This window comes from Hevea brasiliensis, chromosome 15, assembly GCF_030052815.1.
Source record: "Hevea brasiliensis isolate MT/VB/25A 57/8 chromosome 15, ASM3005281v1, whole genome shotgun sequence".
Classification (NCBI taxonomy): Eukaryota; Viridiplantae; Streptophyta; class Magnoliopsida; order Malpighiales; family Euphorbiaceae; genus Hevea; species Hevea brasiliensis.
This window is the reverse complement of record NC_079507.1, coordinates 58,072-73,991: the sequence shown is the minus strand read 5'-3', so window position 1 is coordinate 73,991 and position 15,920 is coordinate 58,072. Positions and strand designations below refer to the sequence as shown.

Below are 15,920 nucleotides of genomic sequence, written 5' to 3'. Positions count from 1 at the left end.
AAACTAAAAGTACAGATTAATAAAATACAAAACAATATCCAAAAACAAGTAAGCAATTTAACCTATAAAATCCAGTTAATGTAATAACAAACAAAATAACATTGAATCCGATAGGAAAAACAATATTATATATATGTGCCAACAAAATCTCAAAAATAAAACGATGAATTTAAATGGAATATGTGACAAGATATGTCTAAAAATAATGGTCTAAGCATTCCATACAAATGCTAACCCAAATGTAACATAAAACAGAGTCCCACCAAATCAAAGCATCATCAAAAGTTTTCACTACACCCATACACGCAACATGCTTCTAAAAAACACTAATGGGCAAAGCTTTGGTTAATGGATCCACAATCATTTGGTCCGCAGTAATATGTTCAATCCGAGTATATGATTCACGAATCTTCTCTCAAACAAACAAGAATTTGACATCAAAATGTTTAGTTCGACTAGAATTCCTGTGATTTTGAGAGAAGCAAACAGTAGGAGCATTATCGCAATAAATGGTCAAGGGCCTTGAGATGCTCTCAACAATAAGCATACCAGAAATCAATTTCTTTAACCAAACAGCTTGACAAGTGGCCTCATAACAAGCAACATACTCTGCTTCCATAGTGGAGGTAGCGGTAAGCGTCTATTTGACACTTTTCTAAGAAACAGCTCCTCCAGACATAATGAAGATGTAACAAGAAGTAGATTTTCTTTTATCTGCACAATCTGCAAAGTCAGAATCAGAGTACCCAATGACTTCCAGATTACCAGATATTTTGTAAGTCAACATATAATTCTTAGTATCCTGCAAATATCTCATAACTTGCTTTGTAGCTTTCCAGTGACTCCATCCAGGATTACTCAAGTATCTACCAAGGACACTAATAGCAAATGCTATATCAGGATGAGTGCATACTTGAGCATACATCAAGCTCCCAACTTTAGAACTATATGGAATTTTTTCCATTTCAGTCTTTTCCTTATCATCCTGAGCACACTAAGCTTTAGAGAGTTTCTCACCTGAAAGAATAGGTGCAATAGAAGATGAGCAAGTGTGCATGTTAAATCTCTTAAGAACTCGATCAATATAAGTTTCTTAAGACAAACCCAATATGCCTCGAGACCTATCACGGTGAAACTGAATACCCAGAACATATGTGGCCTCACCAAGATCTTTCATGTCAAAGTGAATAGAAAGCATGTATTTTGTCTCGTTCAAGAGATTGATGCTATTACTGGTAAGAAGAACGTCATCAACATACAACACTAGAATAATGAAATGGCTCCCACTCACCTTTTGAAAGATGCATTGATCTGAAACATTCTCCTCAAAACCAAGAGAAGTCAAAACTTGATCAAACTTCAGATACCATTGTCTAGAAGCCTGTTTCAACCCCTAAATGGATCTTTTCAACTTGCACTCTAAGTGTTCTTTATCAGCTTCTATGAAACCATTTGGTTGAACCATATACACATCTTCATATAAGTCTCCATTTAAGAAAACTGTTTTAACATCTTTCTGGTGGAGTTCTAAGTCATAATGAGCAACTAAAGCCATAACCACATGAAAGGCATCTTTAGTGGACATTGGGGAAAAAGTTTCTGTATAATCTATACCTTCCCTCTAAGTATAACCTTTTACTACTAGTATGGCCTTAAACCTTTCTATTTCTCTCCTTAGAAATGTGACTCAAACGTCTATGCCATAACATCGAAGAGTTCTCTTTAACTCTTTGACATTTGTGCCCAATAACAACATTGATAGGAACATCAACAGATTAAAAAGGAATTGAATTTAAATCCAACATGTATAAATCATTGCATAAAATAGCGAAACTAACAATATCAGATTTAAAATAAATAACAATTTTTTTTATTACCCTGAAGAAACACAGAACTATACTTATCTAAAATAGGTGCTGGAATTAAATTTCTCCTTGAAGAAGGAACATAAACAGTATCATTTAATTCCAACACATGTCTAAAAGATAAATTCAAAGAAATAGTCCCTATGAGTTCTACTACTGCAACTCCATTTACTCCTAAAACAGTCTTCTCCTTTTCACTTGGCTTTCTCATGTTTTTTTTTTTTGTTTTTTGAGCCCCTTCCTTCTCATGCTTCTTCTTAAGCTTAAAACAGTTCTCTAACTTATGGCCAAGCTTCTTGCAATAGTTGCACTTGCCTTTGAAAGGCTTCTTCTTAATTGTTAAATTATGATCATGCTTACCACCATTCTTGTTCTCAAATTTAGCTTTAGGCTTCTTGTCCTTCTGAAATTTCTCATTAGTCTTGCTACTAGACCCTTTAAAAAACATAATTAATAGAAGGAGTATTCCCTTTCCTCATAGATTCCTCTTCTTGGCACACAATGGCTATCAACTAATCAACTGTCCACTCCCCTTGTTGGGAGTTGTAAGAAGTCTTGAGAATTTTGAATTGGGGTGGAAGAGATTCAAGAATGCGCTAGACCAGAAAACTTTCTCTCAAATCAAGATCAAAAGACTTGAGCTTGTTAAAATAACTTATAAGTGTCATGATGTGTTCTCGTACACCACTGGCACCATCATATTGGGTGTGCTCCAGCAAAGAAAGATAATTACTCTTTTGAGCCTTGTCAAACTTTTCAGCAACAGTCTGCAGAAATTCCTTAGCAGTCTCCTTATTAGGAATACCTTGTCTTATGGACTTATCTATATTATACTTTATCACCATTAAGCAAACCCTATTATTCTCATGATAAGTCTTTTCAGCAATAGTGGATTCATTAGTAAGTTCAGCAAGTGCATCAACCCTTAAGGCTAAATCCAGTTGGGCTATTGCTAGGTACATGCTCAGAGACTCTTTCCAATCATCAAAATTGGAGCCATTCAGAGTTTTCATAGCAGATAATTACATAGAAATAATAGCTGGAATAGAACAACAGAGGAAACGTGAATTATGTATATAACATAATCACAAAACTAAAGTTTCCTTTCAGATCTAGCTAAGAAAGCAATTATGTACAAAACTGTTATTTATTATAATCCCGCCTAAGGGTCCCGGATTACAATAAAATCAAGAAAACTCATTGAACTCATCAATATATATATATAAACCAACATCTTTAACACTTTTATATCGATAGGATATTAAAAAATATTAAAGACAATCAACAAATAGCATTACAACCAACAATAACATATTGTATTAATAGTATTATACCGATGGGTATATCCACTATTAATATAATCCAAATAACTCCTGAAATCCATGGAATAAATTTTAACCAAATTAACAGAATAATTTTATGACTAATCTTACGATAGGTGAGCTCATAATCACAAAAGTGTTTACCATAATCAGAATTTTCATGGACACCCTGTTATGAACATAGTAATAATGTTACTACTCATGAGTATGTTCTCAATATGCCTGGAAATAATTAGTCCAACTAAACCAACAGCTATTAATAAACACATAATATTATTATAATTAATAAACACATAACCAAATAGAATTGTAAATATTTTATGCTCTTGACTTTTATTAAATTAATTACATGTGACAGTATGCAGGTTTCATATGGGTTACGAAATTTAATCATAATCAATATACGAGTATATTATATACTATTTCGAAAACAAACATATAACCATGTGAATTTTAAAATTTAAAAAATATAGTGTTATCAAGGCGAAAGGCGACACTAAGGCGATAGAGTACTCTATGGCCTTAGGCGAGAGGCGAGGCGAGGGCCTTTTTGAAGCAAGGCGCTATAACCTTAATTGCTTAAATTATATATATATATATATATATATATATATATATATATATATATATATATATATATATATATATATATATTCATACTTTTAAATAGTTGATAAGTAAAAAAGCATATTAAAAAGAAAAAAAAACAATAATTAACAATAATAAGAAGTAAAAAGTAAACTAATTAACAACAAATTAATAATGTCCATATGAATTACACAATTGCTTACCAAGAACAAAAAGAAAATAATCAAATTAACAATAAATTAATAATACCCATATAAAATAAACAACTAATATTCAATTAACAAGAAAAAAGCAAAATTAATCAAACTAAAACTAATTAACAATAATGACAAGTAAAAGGTAAACTAATCAACAACAAATTAACAATACCCATATAAATTAAACAATTAATTAACAATAATAAAAAGTAAAAAAATCAAATTAACAATAAATTAATAATACCTATATAAAATAAATAATTAATTAACAACTAATATCTAATTAACAACTAATGAGTAAAACTAATCAAACTAACAAGAATAACAAATAAAAATTAAACTAATTACCAACAAATCAACAACACCCATGTTAATTAATCAACTAATTAAACAAGAATACAAAGTAAAATAATCAATTTAGCAATACCCATAAAATTTAAATAATTAATTAACAAGAATAAAAAATAAAATAATTAAATTAACAATAAATAAATAATTAATTAATAATAACTAATTAATAATAAGGAGGGGAGGGGAAAATAAAGAAAAAAATAAAAAGGGACTGCTGAAAGAAGAAGGAGAGGGGAGGGAAAAAAAAGAAAAAAATAAAAAACAGGTGGTCTACGCAGCAGGGAAAGAAGAATAAGTGGAGAGAGAGAAAGCCAAGGAGAAAAAGACGTGAGAGAGAAAGATTGGAGAGAGGAAAGAAGAAGAAGACGTGAGAGAGAGAGATCAGAGAGAGGAAAGAAGAAGACGTGAGAGAGAGAGATCGGAGAGGAAAGAAGAAGAAGAAGAAGATAAGAGAGAGAGAGAGAGAGAGAGAGAGAGAGAGAGGGCGTACCTGTTGGTCCTGTTTTGTCTCTATCACGAGCGTGAGGTCGGGGAAAAGAGCGGCTCTGCTATCTTCGTGGTGCGGCTTTTTTTTCATTTAAAAAAAAAACTTACTATTGCTTTGATGAGGCGTTGCCTCTCGCCTGTGTCGCCTCTCGCCTCGTCGGCTTGAGGCATCTTCTCTCCAAAGCCTAGCCAGGCGTTCCAGTCGAGGCCACAGAGAGGCATCTCATCTCGCCGGGCGCCTCGCCTCGCCTGGCGCCTCACTCGCCTTTGATAACACTATATATATATATAAAAGTAAATTCAACGCAATGGATGTTCAATGTTGTGGATGCCCACAAACTTATATATACATATAAGTATTTAACGAAAAGAAAAATATTTACCAAATCATGAAATTAAATTCAATATTTATTTGCCAAAATTAATATTCAAACATCCAATAATGAAATTAACAAAAAAAAATGTAATCTCTAATCATGGGTCTGATACCAATTGTTAAAAATAAATTAAATCGTTATAGATTATATGGTTAGAGAATATGTGTACCTGGAAATACGCTTGTATCTATGATTTTCTATGAACAATGAAGAACGGAAGCGAAATGATAGATTCATAACTCTTAATATCCAAAACATTCAAATTCTATATGAATTCTATCTGATATTAAATGAGATTATCAGAATATATATATATATATATATATATATATAGAGGATTGAGAGTTGAGGGCTCTTTGGGCTTATGGACAGTCTGACCCATTGCAAGCTTACCCAACACTACAAGAATTATAGTTTTTAACAACCAATTATCAACGAGAGAATTAAAATTTCCTTGTTAATGATATATAAATAACGACTAATAATATAATTGATCGTAATTATATAAAATTTTAACCACTGTTATAAAATACTCTAGTTAAAGAATAAAATATTGGTCGTTATATCCAAAATTTTAAATGAATTATTTTTAAGTCTTTCACGAGGACAAAAGGTCCTTGTAAATGAATTAACTTCTTTTTTTAGATTTTATTTTTCCCTCCAGCTGATATTATTAATTCCCATTTCTAAGAGGTTTCTAACTCCTAAAGCCCTAAATTGTGTTTCTAAATGTAACTGCCACCATCCCTCTTATTACGTTTTCTTTCTTCAACTTCCAATACAAATTCAATCAAATCGATCGGAAACACCATACCCAAGGAAAACACTCTTTACGTTGCTGCACTACTTGCAACGATACCTACGTACTGCTTCTTGTGTCGCTGAAATCCTAGGTGAGGACTCATTATTAGGTTGGTAATAAGTGTAGTTTTGTGGTTGTTGGTCATATTGCCATTGATTTTGAGGTGGGTATTACTGGTAATATGAGTAATAAAAGTGGTTATAGGATTTGTTCTTGTGTTTGATGGTAACAATATTGAATTTGGTATTGTGGGTATTGTAGGGCTTGCACTTGTTCTTACAAATTTGGATTAAGGTGTTGCTATTCAGATTTTGGAAGAGAGGAAGTCCATTGATTTTTGCAAATACCCCTTGTTTATTCCTACTGATCTTGATTTGGAAGCCTACATTGCTCATAGGGTTTATTAATTTGGAATTCTCTCCTGAATCAGCAATCTTAGAAGTAAGTTTTTCTTATCTATCAGGTGGTGTTATTATATTTGATTAGGAGCTATTTGCCTTTAGGTCTCTATGTGTTTGATAGATTGCTAGAATGAAATTTTATGGAGGGTTAATAATATGAAAGAATAGCTAAAAGCAAATAGAGTAGAAATTTATTAAAATTTTATTTTAGAACAATATCTGCATAAATTCTGCTGCAAATCCTATACTAATTACATTGAAATTCTGGTTCAAATTTTGCTACAAATTAATATGTAATTCCTGCTCCAATTTTGCTACAAATTCTACAATTCTCGCTTAAATTACACAGTTCTGCACAAATTCTACTACTTATTTTATTGCAAAATTTGCAGCAATTCTGCAGTAATTCTTACTTATTCTAATGTAATTTCTGCTCAAATTCTGTAGCAAAATTTGTAGCAATTCTGCAGTAATTCTTACTTATTCTGATATAATTTCTGCTCAAATTCTACTGCAATTTCTGCACTAATTTCATTGCAATTCCTGCTCAAATTCTGCTACAAATTAACATGTAATTCCTTCTCAAATTCTATGGCAATTTTGCACAAAATTTTGCAGCATATATTTATTGCAAAATATGTAGCAATTCTGCAGCATTTCTTATATTTGATTGGCTGTTCATATTTTGGAAGAGAGAAAGTCCATTGATTTTTGCTGTTCATATTTTGGAAGAGAGAAAGTCCATTGATTTTTGCAAATACCCCTTGTTTATTCCTACTGATCTTGATTTGGAAGCCTACATTGCTCATAGGGTTTATTAATTTGGAATGCTCTCCTGAATCAATAATCTTACAAGTAAGTTTTTCTTATCAATCAGGTGGTGTCATTATATTTGATTAGAAGCTATTTGCCTTTAAGTCTCTATGTGTTTGATAGATTGCTAGAATGAAATTTTATGGAGGGTTAATAATATGAAAGAATAGCTAAAAGCAAATAGAGTAGAAATTTATTAAAATTTTATTTTAGAACAATATCTGCTTAAATTCTGCTGCAAATCCTATACTAATTACATTGAAATTCTGGTTCAAATTTTGCTACAAATTAATATGTAATTCCTGCTCTAATTTTGCTACAAATTCCACAGTAATTCCTGCTTAAATTCTGCTGCAGTTCTGCATAAATTTTACTACTTATTTTATTGCAAAATTTGCAGCAATTCTGCAGTAATTCTTACTTATTCTGATGTAATTTCTGCTCAAATTCTACAGCAATTTCTGCACAAATTCTACTAATTTCTGCTCAAATTCTGCAGTAATTTCTGCACAAATTCTATTACTTATTTTATTGCAAAATTTGCAGCAATTCTGCAGTAATTCTTACTTATTCTGATGTAATTTCTGCTCAAATTCTGCAGCAATTTCTGCACAAATTCTACTACTTATTTTACTGCAAAATTTGCAGCAATTCTGCAGTAATTCTTACTTATTCTGATGTAATTTCTGCTCAAATTTTGCTGCAATTTCTGCACTAATTTCATTGCAATTCCTGCTCAAATTCTGCTACAAATTAACATGTAATTCCTTCTCAAATTCTATGGCAATTTTGCACAAAATTCTGCAAAATATATTTATTGCAAAATATGTAGCAATTCTGCAGCATTTCTTATATTTGATTGTGCTATAAATTCTTGCTCAAATTGTGCTATAAATTCCACAGCTATTCCTGCTCAAATTTCACTGCTTTGCACAAATTCTGCTTATTTTATAGCAAAATTTGCAGCAATTCTTGCTCATTCTAATGCAATTCTGCTCAAATTCTACCACAATTCTTGCACTAATTTCATTGCAATTCTGCAGTAATTTTGCTATAAATTAATATGTAATTCTTGCTCAAATTGCTATAAATTTCGCAGCAATTCTGCTCAAGCTATTTAATTCTGCTCAAATTGCGCTATAAATTCCACAACTATTCTGCTCAAATGCTGCGATTTTGCACAAATTCACGCTTATTTTATTCCAAAATCTGCAGCAATTCTTGCTCATTCTAATGCAATTTCTGCTCAAATTCTACCGCAATTCTTGCACTAATTTCATTGCACTTCTTGCTTAAATGTTGCTATAAATTAATATGTAATTCTTGCTCAAATTCTACTATAAATTTCGCAGCAATTCTGCTCAAGCTCACATCTGATTACGAACAAATTCTCACGCATATTTAATTGCAAATCTGCAGTAATTTTGCAGCCAGTCATGGAGATAGCATCCTCCCTCAGTAATCTGCATATTTAATTGCAAATCTGCACAACTAATAGTTTCACAAATGTTATTTTGCTTGGCAAGAAATAGCATCCTCCCTCAAGTTCTCTGAGATGTTTGAGTCCACTAAATCAAGTGCATTCTCTTTGCTTGTCACTTTGCTGCAAACCCAGTACACTATGTCCTTGTTCTCTCCAAATTCTAGTTCTACTAGCCTTTTTCCTGTGACCAACTCCATTAGGACTACTCCAAAATCAGACACATCACTCTTCTCATTTAGCTTGCATGTGTACGCATATTGCATTCCATAGTGCGAAAATACCAAAATATGCAGCAAGTTCCCAAAAATTATCTATAGGAAAACATGATAATTTTGATTATGTACAGTAAATTACACCAATTTGGATTGCAGAATGTGAATAGCTAGGCAAGCATTACCGAACAAGCCTTTAATCATAAAATTTTCAAATAAGTTTGAAAACTCAACCATATTAGAATTAATTTTAATATTATGAGATATTAAATTTAAATTTAATAAAGTTTAATGCTAATAATTTAAAATAAAAAAGGGTAATGTTAATTAACAAAAATGAAGAGAAGAAGAAACGAAAAATAGAGGATGAAGGAAAATGAAAAATTGAGGGAGATTGAGATCTGATTGATTGATTTAGGAACAAAAAGGAGTGGCTTTTATTTTACCAAGTGTCTCCCTTTCATTGATCAATGCACAATTATTCCATAAGTTCTTCTGTATTTAGAAAATTCACTTTTATAGTTCTTTGTCTTTCAAATTCCTCCATTCTGACCCTACTTTTAAATTTCCACTTCATATAATATTTTGGCACCATCCTTTTTGTGATCAATGTTATTTAATTTTTTTTAATATTTATTTATTTAATAATGTAACCTAAATTTTAAACTAAATTTTTTTCTTGTCAAATATGTTTGCTTATTTTTATAAGTTATATTTCTAACTATCAATTTATTAGATAATGGCTCCTAGTAAAGGATGGATGGATCTTGTTGGTGATCGTCTTAATGATGTATATCTACGTGGGGTTGAGGAATTTTTAGACTATGCTTTTAAGAAGACTGGGAGGCTTGGGGAAATACGTTGTCCATGTGTCAAGTGTAGTAACACGTATTCCGCCACACGAGAAGTGGTAGGGACACATCTCAAGGTGTATGGAATAATACATAATTATACATTTTGGTATCACCATGGAGAAAGGGTAGGTGAATCTGAATCTAATTTAGAAAGTGTTGAACAAAGTGAAGATGAGCCTAGCAATGAGATGCATGACATTTTAAGGGATTTATATCCAGAGTTTTGTGGTCAAGATACAAATGATATGGATACGAATATCTTCGCTTGTGATATTCATAAAGAGGAACCGAATGAGGAAACGAATAAATTCTATAGGTTACTAAGAGATTTTGAGCAACCATTATACCAAGGTTCTAAGAGCTAAAAGTTATCTTGCTTAGTCAAATTGCTCCATATCAAGAGCCTTGGTCGATGGAGTAATGAGTCATTTACTATGTTGTTGCAATTATTGAAAGATGAATTATTACCTCAAGGATCTAATTTGCCACAATCGTATTATGATGCAAAGAAAGTAATTTAAGATCTTGGTCACTCATACAAAAAAATTGATGCATGTGTAAATAATTGCATGTTATATTGGAAAGAGGATGAGAGGCTAGATTTTTGTAAGATTTGCGGCTATTCTAGATGGAAGACTGATAAATATAATGGGGAAGACAAGGTTAAAACCAATGGGAAGAGAATACCAAAAAAAATTCTGCGTTACTTTCCATTAAAGCCAAGACTTCAAAGATTGTTTATGTCTACAAAGACAGCGTCCTTGATGAGATGGCATAAAGATAAGAGGGTAGATGATGGAGTGATGAGACACCCTGCTAATTCAATGGCATGGATTTCCTTTGACAAACTACATCCAAATTTTGCCTCAGACTCTCGCAATGTGAGACTAGGCCTTGCTAGTGATGGATTTCAACCTTTTGCCGATTCAAAAAATGCCATATAGTGTTTGGCCAGTTTTACTCATTCCATACAATTTGCCACCTTGGATGTGCATGAAACAATCAAATTTTATTTTATCAATGCTTATTCCAAGTCCTGAGGGTCCCGGAGATGCAATTGATATCTATCTTCAACCTTTAGTAGAAGAACTAAGAGAGTTATGGGAAACTGGCATTGATACATTTGATGCATATGCACTGTAATTTCAAGTTACATGCAGTTTTACTATGGACTATCAATGATTTCCCTGCATATGCGAACTTATCAGGTTGGAGTACTAAGGGAAAGTTGGCTTGTCCTTGTTGTAATAAGGACACCTGTTGGATGAGGTTGGCTAATGGAGGCAAGCAATGTTATATGGGTCATCGACGATATCTTCCTCTTAATCACAAATGGAGAAATGATAACGAATCTTTTGATGGCACAAGGGAGCGAGGGTTACCACCCAAGCCACTTTCAGGAGATGATATACTTGATCAAGTGAAAAATCTTGAAGGGGTCATATTAACTAAGGCTTCTCATATGAAGAAAGCAATCTCACATGATGGTAGGGGGGACAATTGGAATAAAAAGAGTATATTCTTTGACCTTCCATATTGGAGGACCTTATTGCTACGTCACAACTTAGATGTCATGCACATTGAAAAGAATATATGCGATAATATACTAGGGACAATCATGAAGATAAAGGGAAAACTAAAGATGGCATCAAAACTCGCCTTGACTTGCAAGCATTAAATATAAGGCCAGAGTTACACCCAGTACAATAGGGGAATAAAGTTGTGATACCTCCAGCACTGTACAGTTTATCTACTACTGAAAAATACAGGCTTTGCCAATTCTTGAAGCAGTTAAAAGTTCCAATGGATTTTCATCCAATATTTCTCTTTGTGTAAACATGAAAGAGAGTAAAATCTCAGGATTAAAGAGTCATGATTGTCACATTCTTCTATTACATATACTTCCTCTTGCAATACGTGGTTTACTTCCTAAAGTAGTATATGAACCACTTGTTGAGCTGTCATTGTTCTTCACTCATTTAGGAGCAAAGTCATTAAAGGTAGATGTATTGGAGCAATTAGAAAAGCAAATTCCTATACTCTTTGCAAGCTAGAAAGGATCTTTCCACCTTCATTCTTTGACATTATGGTGCATTTGCCTATGCATTTGGCTAATGAAGCTAAAATTGGTGGACCAGTACAATATCGTTGTGTGACACCCCTTACCCGTCTACAGTATATCCGAGTAAGATATGTCACACGGTGTACCGGAACACTCTACTTTATCTCAATCATTTTTATTTTTCCTTAATTTATTTTTATCATAGTTTTGAATATAATTTATGAAATATAATTTATTTAAGCCATTTATCGAAATTATAATTTATTTGAGGTTCCGAAAATTTTATAGAAAATCCGGCAGAGTACCGGCTAAAAATGGAGAAAACAGTTCTTCGGAACCTGTGAAAAACACTTCCAATAATCATTTCCAAACAATCCCAACTCCATTTCATCAACAAAGTATCAATATGTTTTTCAACAATCTTTCCATTACTCAAACATTCATTTCTCATGGTACTCATATATATATGCAATAAATAAATACTCAAATTTTTCCATTCATAACCACAATTTTCATTATTTACATGAACATCAAAATACATTACATGAGTTTTATTTACACAAAGGAAAATAAAAGTTAGTTACAAAATACCAAAATGAACCTAGTGTCCTACCAATGCACTGAAGATGGTGAGGTGACACGGACACTATGCAGAGGTCTCACCCGACTGTGGTCTCACGGGCTCTCGGGTCAATATCTCCAGAACCTACGCGTGGCAAAAGCAACGCGCTAAGCAATAATGCTTAGTGGTGCCAATAATAAAATGAAAAGAAATAACAGAAAATAAATATGCATTGAATGTATCGATGTCTTACTTATTTTGTACTTGTTATATTCATTATTTCGTTAAATTATCCACTTTCATTTTTGGTTGCCCAAGTAACCTATCCGATGATCTGGATCGATAAACGGGTAACCGCACTGGGTATCTAGTACCTCGCCGTCACACCATCGGTCACATATGCATCTCCTGGCAGCAAATGTACTAATAAGTCAGTAATGACAATAGGCACAAGGCCAAATATCAACACAATGTCAGAATGGCTAAAAGCCATGAAATCACAAAATGGCATAATGCCATGTGCAGTACTGCTAACTGAACCCTATTGGCATGCCAAACTATCCAAACCAATCTTGTTAGGTATACTAGGGCATTTGATACTTTTGAATTTTGTAATTTTTGATTTTCAAGCTTTGGTGTTACTATTCACTTCATTGGTCAACAAAAATGTTGACTTTTGCATAGAAAATAGGTACATTGGTTTTGACACTCCCAACATACCACATTTTGCATTCAAAACTTGTTGGCATTAATCACCAATACCATTTCTAAGCTTAAAACTAATGGAGCAGAATTTTTAGTTTTTATACTCTAAAATTACTGTTCCATTAGTTACTGTTACAGTGGGAATTTGAGAAAATGATAAACATGAAAGTTGTTCCTTATTTTGTCTAGTTGAATTTCTTTTTTTGAATCACTCCATTTGGAGTTTTGTAGCTCAAGTTATGCTCCAAAAACCACAACTGGCCGGATTGGAAAATTTCAGAACTGACCATATCTACAGTGCAGTGAACAGTGACTGCAACTGCCTTGTTGGATAGGTTCTGGTCATAATTTGGGGTAGGTTTCTTCATGAAAGTTTTTGGTCTATATCTTAACTTGTTGCTGTAAAAATTGCAGGTCAATTGGGCTATTCTACAATGAGTTATGGCCAAATGAACCATCATACTGTTCATTTGGTCATTCTGCAGAATCTGGTTGCAGGACATCCGGATTGGGGCAAGTTTTTGGTCCACTTGCTTTGGTCTTTTGGGCATGGTTTCTTCACCAAAATTGTGCCATTATGTGTCAAGTTTCATGTCCAATTGGCCAAACACCAATTGAACCTACACAGCCAAAGTTATGGCAGTCCAAACAGGCTGGACTCACAGCCTCACCTGCTGCTCTCACTAGGCAGCATACCAAATCAGTTTGTAATACTATACTTCACTCTAAATTATGGTCAACTTACCTCAAATGGTCACTAATTGACCATTAGAATGTTCATTCACCATTACATAAGCAAAGTCCAAGTTTCTCTCCAAAACCCTAATTCTAATTGACCAAGCCTCCAATTCATGCATCCCACTCCTAATTTGCTATACTAATCATATAATTTATAAGAGGGGCAGCAATATGTCACTTTAAACCAAAGATTTCTCCTAACCCTAACTCATGTCAAGGCTGCCAAAACTTCATGGAATATAACCATGCTTCATTAATTCAATTTCTGTCAAATTTTTAACTTAGCTTAAATTCATGATTAAAAAGATGTAAAAGCAAAGGTTATGGCACTAACCTCTTTGGTGATTTTCTAAGCTTGTTCACACCTCACTTTCTTCCACTTTCTTTTGTTTTCTTGGCTGCCAAACACTCTAGCAAGGTTGGGTGACAAATTTTAGTGAAAGGACCTAAAGGTTTTGGGGTGAGAAATCAAAGATTGAAGGTATGAGAGAATGAGAGTTATGGAGGAAGAAGGAGAAACTCATGGCTGGCTGAAGAAGAAGGAGAAAACACCAGAATTTTTGGGTCTATTTTGTCTCTTTTAATTGTTTTAAGAAGGCTTGTTGAATGGTGATTGGTGGAGGGTATGTAAATGACATCATGTGATGTCATTATCCCTAATTTCCTTCATTTTTCTTTTCTTTTCTTTTCTACCAAATTTTAATTTAATTTTTAGTAATATTTATTCATATTTTATGTCATAATAATTATTTACTTAACTGGACAAGTCGGCCAAAAATCGCTTCTGAAGGCGAAATGACCAAAATGCCCTCCGTTTGGCTTAACGGGTCAAAATTGTCTGTACCGATTGAAAAATTTTTCTAAATATTTTCTTGGCATTCTAATGCCATAGGAACCTCAATAACCCTTCTCTGGAGTCCCAAAAATTATTTTATGAATTTTCTCTCGGGTTTAGGGCTCTTAGTTGCGAGAACCGCAACTTCCCACTGGGTTACCCATCGCTTGGGCACCGGCTCATTTGACTTAGTTGTATTTTATTTCTAAAATTTTTACTAAATTTTTCTTATTAATATTTGAGTTAATTATGGTCCTCACTTTAGTTAAAATATTTCTCCGAACGTTCTACTGTCAGGACCGATCGTCACCGAATAAAGAGAATGTACGGAGTTGCTACAGGGAGGGTGTTACAACTCTTCCCTTCGAATTTAATTTTCGTCCTCAAAATTTACCTGATGCAAACAGTTGAGGGAACTGTTGCCTCATCGTCTCTTCACTTTCCCAAGTTGCCTCCTCGATGTTGTGATGCCTCCAAAGCACTTTCACCAGTGGAATCTGCTTATTTCTCAACTCTTTTACTTCCCGAGCCAGGATCCGTAGAGGTTCTTCTTCATATGTCAAATCCGGTTGTATTTCAATTTCTTCCCTGGAGATGAAATGTGAAGGATCTGAGCGGTATCTTATGATCATGGACACGTGGAACACATTGTGGATCTTGTCCAGCTCTGGTGGTAAAGCTAGCCTATAGGCCACTGGACCCACACGTTCAATGATTTCATATGGGCCAATGAACCTAGGGCTTAACTTACCTTTCCTTCCAAACCTCAATACCTTCTTCCACGGTGACACCTTGAGGAACACTTTGTCGCCAACCGCATATTCTATTTCTTTTCTTGGTCGGCATAAGATTTACGTCTATCCGAGGCAACCTTCAGATTGGCTTTGATTAGTTTTACTTTCTCCTCAGTCTGTTTCACCAGGTTTGGCCCTACCAATTTGTCTTCACCCAATTCAGTCCAGCACACTGGAGTTCTACATTTTCTCCCATACAGTGCTTCATACGGGGCCATTTGGATACTAGCTTGGTAGCTATTGTTATATGCAAATTCTGCCAGTGGGAGGTATCTATCCCAACTTCCCTCAAACTCAATGACACAACCCTCAAAGATATCCTCAAGGACTGACATATATTTCATGTTATTATTATCATTTTAATTCAATATTTGTATCAATTCCATTGGTTTCAATTGTTTACCTGGATTACTCTTTCTGATTGCCCATCCGTCTGAGGATGGAAAGGTCATCGAAGTGGAGTTGTGTACCCA

At 33.6% G+C, this 15,920-nt stretch overlaps 2 protein-coding genes across 2 annotated transcripts in view; one reads left to right on the top strand and one right to left on the bottom strand.

Moving 5' to 3' along the window:
* Nucleotides 1-655: 655 nt before the first annotated feature.
* LOC131173816 (secreted RxLR effector protein 161-like) lies at nucleotides 656-964 on the bottom strand. Its single transcript, XM_058136328.1, has one exon. The coding sequence runs from the start codon at nucleotides 962-964 to the stop codon at nucleotides 656-658; it is 309 nt and encodes a 102-aa protein (XP_057992311.1).
* A 6,154-nt stretch (nucleotides 965-7,118) lies between these two features.
* Nucleotides 7,119-15,920, top strand: part of LOC131173815 (uncharacterized) — a 30,267-nt gene continuing 21,465 nt past the window's right edge. The window contains exon 1 of the mRNA XM_058136327.1: nucleotides 7,119-7,244. The gene's annotated coding sequence lies outside the window, so the exon portion shown is untranslated. The remainder of the gene's footprint in view (nucleotides 7,245-15,920) is intronic.